Below are 8,930 nucleotides of genomic sequence, written 5' to 3'. Positions count from 1 at the left end.
TTTTTCTTATAAAATAAACAAATTTTAGTTTCGGTTCCTGTAAAAGAATTTATTTTCATCCTTCAAAAATCTCTATTTTTCATATCCATTTTTTTTAAAGTGCCACGTGTTAACATAGTACCACATAAACAGTAACATGACCTTTCATTGAATCTAACGGATGTCACTTGATAATAAGAATCAAAAACATTTTTTTCAAATTTTCTAGGAATGAAATTTAAAAAGAGAGAGAGAGAGAGAGAGAGAGAGTTAGAAGGACCAAAATGGAAATCTACTCACTTTACATGGCCCAAAATGAGGATGTAAAATGCTACAATACTCATTCATGTAGGCTTTTATTTCTAATTTGGAGGGTTGTTCAATTAATTTTTTAGAATACATTAACATTTCTTCTAAAAATTTGATTTAATATTATTGCAATTGAAATGAGATGAACAAAATTTGACCAAGTAAAACTAAATTAATAGTATTAAATAACAGAACTTCCCCCTATACTGGCTTCTTAAATTGAATGAAATTTCACTAGGAGTCGTATATTCAATGGGTGAAACTTCGATTATACTCGTATATTCATCAAAAGGAAACGGGTCACCAATATAAGCCCCTAAAGGGCCATGACAAAGTCCTATAAGAGATAACAAAACCGATACATATGTTGAACCCTTTCCCAAGACTCTTGGTGCAGTGCCACCCACAGCAAGGGAATCCCAGTATACAATAAAAAGGTATATCTTAAGATCTCAATAATGTGAACAGGAAAACTTCATCACCCCAATATCAATATTTGCATATTAACATTGAAATCCACCAGACAAAAGAAATGCTTCTAAAAGTCTCACTGATGGCTAAAAGAGTGCTTTCCACCATGCTTCAAATAGAGTATACCACCATCAATCCATACTTGGATTTATCTGCTTTAAAAATTGAACTTATTTTAAGTTTATACCCTCATAGCATGTCCATCTACCATTTAACACATGCACTTTATTACAACAACGACAGAATGCACAGTGCAGGTTCTTTCTCAGGTACCCCTGAAATTTTGATTAAAAGACAATAAAGAAACCAATGTTAGCAAACACAGTTTACAATAAAACACACACAAAAAAAAAAAAAAACAGTTCACAATTACAACTTCAAGAAACCGATTGTTCCAAAGTAAAATGTAAGGGTTCGAGGGAAAACACCAACACCACAACTTGATGTTATAGGAAAGAGAGAACAGCTTGCCTGAAAGTGTGCTGATACTTGCACCCTTTCTTATATTACTAATTACTAGTCAACTCTCAAAAATTGAACGCCACTTAACAATAACCTTACATAAAAATATAAGCTAAGACAATCCACAAGCAGTATTCAAATCAAATAAATCATTTTAACACCACAGCCTTTTGTAGCCTTTGTGTGCTATAACAATTATCAATTTAACTATAAATAAGAGTCTCTGTTGCGGAGTCAAGACACAAGGATTCATTTACATGTTCACTCGTTTTTCTCGACACATTTTATGCCTTTTGCATGGATTCATGATCAGGTTTCTTATTTTGTTTGTGTGTCTTATCTGTTGCCACCTTTCTTTTTTACTCTGACAACACCCCAAACCCCTACAAAGACCAATAGGATTATTTTAGACAAGAGTCACAAGACATTGGCAAAGATGGCTACACACTACAACCAAAAGCAGCATGAGTATTATGGAAAAGGAAGGACATAACTTGAATTGCAGCACCTAAGCCCAGTTTTGACCTATGGGCCCAAATCAGTAGAGAGAATGACTAGAATGTTGAAAAAGGAAACTATTTTCTATACATAATGGGTCAAGCCCAACTCACTAATGAAAGGGAATGGGGGTCATGAAAAAGGAAAACATGGAGTCTATCCTAAAAGAAGGACATGCTTCAAAGGGAACCAACCAATCCTTTAGGTCAGTTTACTATTAATACATTTGGCCACAATTGAAGTAGAGGGCCACTTTACAATTGAATGAGGTAAATACAAGGATTTTACTTCTAGAGATGAGGTCGGGAAATATTGCAATGCTCGAGATCCTTCCTTGATTTAAGAGTACCAAGCTCAATTTATAAAAAAGGGAGGCTAAAATTTTGGGGAGGAAGCCATGGGGACCTGTAAGGAGAAAACCGTTTCATTTGGCTAATGCTCAACAGCATGGGTGAGGTTGGAGATGGTTCAATGACACCCCATCACTTAGTCATTGGGACTCTCATACCAAGTCCAGAAAATAAGAAGCAACAATCCCAAAACACAAAAAAAAAAAAAAAAAGAATGGTATTATGTTACATCTCTGTTGAGTCAAAAGACATTTATATCTTAAGACGAATCAAGACCCTTAATTATTTTGATTAGATGTAAACAAATGCAAAGGTTAAAAATTGTGTCTTATGCGAAACAAGTGTCTGATGTTTCATATCTGATGCTTTATTAGAACATGTCTTAAGAAATCTGCGTCTGATGTTTCAGACGATTGGCAGATGGAGTCATGATTTGATATGACATTTGAGATGACATTTAAGACTTCATTTAATGCTTTGTGTTTGAGATTTCTTTTGCAGAAACATTTTCCTAGGTTCTGTCAAATCCTATGAAGAATAAATGAAGTCAAGGTTTGAAATTCCTCAATCGTTATCAAAAGAAGAGTTTTGCTACACAAGACCTGCTATGACACAAAGAAGTGACTACCTGTTGCAATTCTCAAACACGCAAGCTTTGAAGAGTGAACTTTCTGTATGAGGGAAGGATGTGCATTTAATGCAAGCATTAAATGCTCCCAATGGTCATATTCATTACACGAAGATTAAGTGAAGAAATCTACCCATTGTAAGACAACGAATACTTGAAGATGAGACCTATATAAACCAGAAGCTTTGAAGACTTAAAAAACCTTGTACTAAAAACATTCATTATTCTTTCTGCAAAAAGCTTTATGTGTATTCCTGTAAAGTTAGAAAAAGCTCTCAAAGCATTTTGAACATATTGAGAGAAAAAGACTAAGCGTTGATAGTATCCATTTGTAAGACGTTTCTAGATTTAGTCTCTAAGCAAACCTCAACCACAAATCTATTTTGATTTGCATAGAGCCAACAATGGCTTGGTAGGTCAAAGAATACTGGGTGTTGATCAAGCTTGGGGTAGAACTTGATATGTAAAGTCAGAAGTGGTCGTGATACAATACTTGTAACTCGTGAGAAATTAGTGAAACTTGGTATTTTGCTAAGAAGTAAACGTAGTCTCGGTGGTAGAGACGAATCAATATAAATTTCTGTGTCTAATTTTTATTGCTTTCCTTTTGCTTTCAACTAACCCAAGGTCTAAATTGGTTTTTAGGCTTTTGTAAACATGTTGTGTTTCATGTATTTGTTTTGTTCCGTCTAAGTTTTTTTTTTTTTTCAAAAGATCTGTTATTTGTTTCTACAAAGTTTTTGTTTCAGATAAAAAATCTTTAATTGTGAAAAGACTTAAAAATTACTAAAATCACAATTCAACTCCCTTTCTTGTAATATTTGCCTTTACAATCTCTTAACAAAAGCTACCAACATAACATTGATAAATTTTGTGACAAATGGCAACAAAACGAAGACCAAAAGAAAGAATGAATATATGATTCCTTTTTGTGGTGGGGCCACAGGATCAAATGCTTACACAAACAATTTCAATGAAAGTATCGGAGAAAACCCAAGTCTCACATCGGCTAGAAATAAGGCCAACATAGAGTGTATAAGTGGGGGGGGACCCTCACCCAATGAACTAGCTTTCGGGATTGAGTTAGGCCCAAACCCACATTCTAAGAGAAAGTGAGAAAATAATGCACACATAATAGAAAATGATTGAAAGCAATACATAATACTTTATGGGTATCAACATCAAATAGTAGACAAATTTAAAGAAAAATCTCAAATCAAGACCAACAAAACTTACATTTCAGAAAACTTGGGGTTATCAAGTGCATATGGTTTACTGAAAAAGCACCTATCACAGAAACAAGAAGAGGAGCTTGACTTGCAATATAAAAATAATTTTTGACATTGAAGCATGCTATTTTAAGCAAGTATCCTGCAGAGATAACACACAGGAAGCAATTAACACAACTAGGGATAACAAAGAAAAACAGAGGCACTAAGCTTAACAACAATTCTATTCAAACAACTATGCATAGATGTAAAAAAAAGTAGGCATTAGGGCTAGATGTTTTGGGAATAAAAAGTGAGGAAGAGAAACAAGGTTAAACTAAACATTAGGTCCTCATCGGTGAAACTCGTTGAGGAATCAGTCCCTGTACCGGGAAAAGAAAACTTAAAACTTTAATCCCTATAAGGGCGTATAGGAACTAAAACTTAAGTTTTTTAAGACTAAAACTGAAACATAGTAATAGCAGGTACCAATGTTTACTAATAAGGGTGTATGGTGATTAAAACTTAAGCTTTCCTCATACATGAACTGATTCCTAAATGAGTGCAACCTATTAAGGACCAAATGATTAGTTTAACTAAAAAAACAAAGAAAGATGAAAACAGATTTTTCTTTCCACTTTTGATGGCAATATCTATATGGTTGGAAAGTGAGATAATTAGAACTAAACCCTGCATAATCATTCACCAATTTTAGATAATCATTTGATCTTCTCTTTCTTTGATCATTTTAGGACAAAGTTCATAAGCTTTTAATGTCCATCATTCCCATTTTCTGGAAGGCCCAAAGAATCTAAGATTGCTTAAAATGGCCCCAAAGAAGTGGTGCTTCCTTCTACGCAGTGTGATTACCCTTTACTAAGTAGCAACCAAATACTAGTCGATTCATTTCTTCACCTGTTCCATTCCATATCATATGTCTAGATGTAAAAGGAGAAACTTGGTTTAAACAATTTAAAAGGCAGATATGTACTCTCACATTCAAAAGGCTATAAGGAAGCACACTAAACACATTCATTTCTTAAACCCCAACCCAGAATAACTCTAAAATAGAACATGTTTATGCAAAGATAATATGACCAGACTACTAAATGTGATATGGCCTCTAAATACCCATAAAACCAATCACCATTCATGGGATCATCAAACTTGGGTAAATACCATAAAAGTTTGGCTCAGCTTATCAACAATAGAACAAATGGTGATGCTTCCCAAAGAACTATCATATTTGAGACTTCAAAGACAGAAATTAACAATAAAAAAATTAAGCACCAAATACAAAAGTAATCATGTATCCAGAACTTCGAGAATCACATTAGGGCCATGTTTGGATAAGCTTCTCCATTACACACATATTTTTAAGTGTTTATGGATAAGCTTCTTCAAAGAGGGCCTAAGTAATTTTGTTGGTTGGTTTAAGAACAGGGAGTTCCTTAGAGGAGCATAAGATTCTTCAAACCAAAGCACCATAATGAAGCAAAGGATACAAAGGAAATATTATTATTATACATTAATCCATATACAAAAGTCGCCCTTGATTTAAGTAAAAGGAAACACAAGTTTGAAACTTACTGGAACATACGAACAACACCATTCATCTTAAATGCATGTTAGAAAGGAAATCCGACAACCTGAAAGCATCATGTTTTAGGTTAGTGAAATGAACAAAATAAAAGAGAAAAGGAAAGGTTAAGGCCAGAGATAATGAGAAGGAAAAGAGCAACCTGATGTCTTTTGCAATTACGGTATCACCATCTGCAGCCCCTAGATGTCGCAAAACTACCTGCTCCAGACGGCCATCTCGATATGCATGCTGCAAGTAAAGATAGAAGAAACCAATCTTCAGTCAATTTTGCTAATAGATACCTCAAAACACTAATCAAACCTCACTTTTAACACAGTTCAATGGCCAAAACCACTATCTAGACATCATAATTCAACACAAGGTAGGGGAATAGAAACTGTATGCCTGCAAATATTAATAGACTTGGGTACTAGAAAGGCAGAAACAAGTTGCAGCCATTGTTTTCAATGCTATAATGCTAATTTTATAGAAAATTGAAGCCATTAGGACAAATGAAATTGGCTTAATAGCAAACCAAATTTAGTACACACTTTGGAGACTAGTATGAAAAAATAATTTATTAATGCAATGAATTCTAAGAGTGTATAAGAAAACATCTATATGCCTCAAGAAAAGATAATTACAAGTGCTTAGCAGGAAAAGAGAAAAATGGCCCAGGCGGGGAGAGGGGGAGTCACATTAGAACTAGTTATATTCACAGAATTACCTTGTAGAAACAACTAGTTCCAAAAGGGCAGTTCCCTTCCCCAAAGTCAAAGTGCTTGCAATCAATTGACCTACAAATGAATTAAACAATTACCAAAAGAGTATCAGAAAAAGAGATAGCCATTCACTATTTCACTCAGCTGAGGTTTTTCTTTTTCTTGTTGTGAAATATATGCTATATGGCTTGGCATCAGCTGCGCCGGTCAATATAGAGAAGGAGGAAAGGAAATGGATCGTCCCTCATCAACTAGGCAGCATATAATTGTAACCCAAAGTTAAAACTCTCTGCGCTTTAGTTGTGATTAGATCACGGATTAATTGGATAGGAAAAGCAAAAGATGTCATAAGATTTTGTAAGTGATCAGGAAATTACTTGAGCTTTGCCTTGTAGTTGTCGATGATTTCTTGTTTTTCTTCAGTTGTTGAGTACCAAATGACACTTGGAATGACAAAGTATGATAGCTTACGACAAATAGGGCAGGCCCTCAATGTGCTGTTAACATCCATCCCCAATGTTGGGTTACTACTACGCCAATTCCTAATACAGGATATGCAGAACGGATGATCACATTCAGACAGCAGCCCAAACTTACATTCAGCTGCTGTAGGCTTTGACAGAACAAGCTCCAGGCAAACACTGCATTCAATTTCTTGACTTCGTTTCAATGCATCAAGATGCTTATGCTTATTTTCACAACTCTTCATATGTTCTTCTCTTTCCTCAGGTCGGAAAGGATGCAAGCAATGCTTTCCACAGGTGGGACATAGATCCCCATGAATATGAGGGCATTTTTCCCCTCGTGGACAGTTTCCAGCAGCAGCAAATGAACAAATTGAAAGCTCAGAAGGTGAAGTGATTATGGTTTGACCAACATTGTCCTCTCCTAAAGGTTCATTATACCCAAACTCTTGATTCCAAACCGGTTCTTGATTCCAAGCTGGTTCACTAGGAAGAAAGTAAGGACTCCTGGAAAGAGAAAACTCTGCAGCTGTAGCAACACCATTAAATGTAGCTCTAGTATTTCCAAAAGCAACAGTATCTGAAACTGGGGTCTGGGGTTCGGTTACTGAAGATGATGGAGCAGAAGATTGCTCTCGAGAAGCTTTGACATGATCATATCTGCAGCGACTACCATAAGCACAGACTCCTTTCTGATAAAATGTGCATATCTGTCATAACGAGACAAACAAGAAAAAATTATCAGAGAAATCTAAATAATTATCAATTAATTAATAGGGTCTGCAGCAAAGAAGAGTTTGCATCACCAACATTATTTGGAGGATCTTTCCAGTCATGAGAAAATTCACAATGCTCCCCTTTCAGACAGGCTCCATGAGCAAAAAACTTGCAAAGAACCCTACATGATTCAGAAGATAAGAAATTACAAAAATTAAAATAATCTTCAAGATGCATTAGAAAATAGAGAACATATTAACAGAGAAAGAAAAGGACCACACAACACTTGTCCAAAGAATCAAAAACCAAGGTCCCCAATTAAAACCTTTTATCCAGATTTCCACAAACCAAAACAAATGGCTCAATTCAAATGATTTCATAGTTAAATCGTATCAAGTGTCAACTACAAACCACAGACTAGATATCAATGCCAAATTTTGCTTTTACAGAATTCAACATTTTTATAACATCCACGAAAGGTTTATTGTCTGTCATGACCATAGAAGTCTCTGGAATGAATGATATGTTAAAAATTATAACTTGATTGAGTTTCCACTAACAAAAGCTATCGAAATCAAATAAAGATTTTCCAAATTCGATAACAAAAGGGGCAAGAAAAAAAAGTATCAACTTTCAACCCTTTTTTTCTGAATTCTGCTCAATGAATGACACACCCCAGATGGAAAACAAAAACAATAGTTTTTTCTCGGGTTCAAAGATCAAGAAAGCAGGATTATAAGAACAATAATTTACACAAACATATAAAAATCAATAATCAACATAAATTGGAGAAACTGCAGAACACAAAACTGAAGACCCACATCAAGAAAAAGTCAATTAACCCAATACAAAACACAGGATGATCAACCTCACCTCTTAGACATGGCGGTTATTGAAAAGAGAAAAAAAAAAGAAAGAAAGAAAGAAATATCCTTTAATTAAGAGAGAGCTGCAAGGATCAAAACCCTAAACCTCCAAAGGAATTATTGGTTGACGAAAGAGGTGAACAAAAAAAGTGGGGGCAGCCAAAAGAGTGAAGGAGGCAACACGTGGGGCTTTGCAGCCACTTAAATTAAGAAAAGGTTGAGAGAGCCCGAGAGAAACGGTGGTGTTGGGGGCAAAGAGATATAAAAGGAATGGAAATACGAGGAAAGATGGGAAATTGGATTTGGATGGTGGTAAAAAACATAGGAGGAGAGAAACTACACAATGTTATGTTAGTTACAGCTTGGTGTCCAAAACTTCCCAACAAAAAAGTCTTGTTCGGTTCATCACTTCTGTGTCACGTGTACGTGAGTTTTGTTTTGTCATGTGATCACGTGTCCTCAATCCGTTGGTTGAATATGAATTCACTTCAAACACATGAGTGGATAGATTAGGGATAGCAAAATTCAATGGAAATGGCTTAAGTTGTTGACATATATATTGAACTTGGAGGAGAAGATTTAGGTTTGATTTTTTTACATTTTACATAATAAATTTTTTATGAGAAACAAAGAATTTTAAATATGACAAAATAAAATACAAACTTAAACAACAA

General features: G+C 34.9%; 1 protein-coding gene across 3 annotated transcripts; it reads right to left on the bottom strand.

Annotated features, from left to right (window-relative positions):
- Positions 1 to 507: 507 nt before the first annotated feature.
- Positions 508 to 8,619, bottom strand: LOC114387613 (putative RING-type E3 ubiquitin transferase C3H69). Of its 3 annotated transcripts, none has more exons than XR_003661359.1 (8): positions 8,264 to 8,619; positions 7,484 to 7,571; positions 6,587 to 7,383; positions 6,215 to 6,284; positions 5,648 to 5,736; positions 5,496 to 5,554; positions 3,934 to 3,984; positions 508 to 1,034 (listed from the first exon to the last, which is right to left on the bottom strand). XR_003661359.1 is itself a non-coding variant. In XM_028347815.1 (7 exons), exons 1-6 carry the CDS (start codon positions 8,272 to 8,274, stop codon positions 5,518 to 5,520), a joined length of 1,092 nt encoding a protein of 363 aa, XP_028203616.1. In that variant the 5' UTR covers positions 8,275 to 8,619; the 3' UTR covers positions 508 to 1,034; positions 5,496 to 5,517. The 3 variants fall into 3 exon arrangements, 1 of the variants encoding a protein (XP_028203616.1); XR_003661358.1 differs by having other exon boundaries at positions 3,934 to 4,068; positions 8,264 to 8,618; XM_028347815.1 differs by lacking the exon at positions 3,934 to 3,984.
- Positions 8,620 to 8,930: the final 311 nt, after the last annotated feature.

Source organism: Glycine soja, chromosome 15 (assembly GCF_004193775.1).
Source record: "Glycine soja cultivar W05 chromosome 15, ASM419377v2, whole genome shotgun sequence".
NCBI lineage: Eukaryota > Viridiplantae > Streptophyta > Magnoliopsida > Fabales > Fabaceae > Glycine > Glycine soja.
This window is presented reverse-complemented; position numbering and strand designations above follow the sequence as displayed.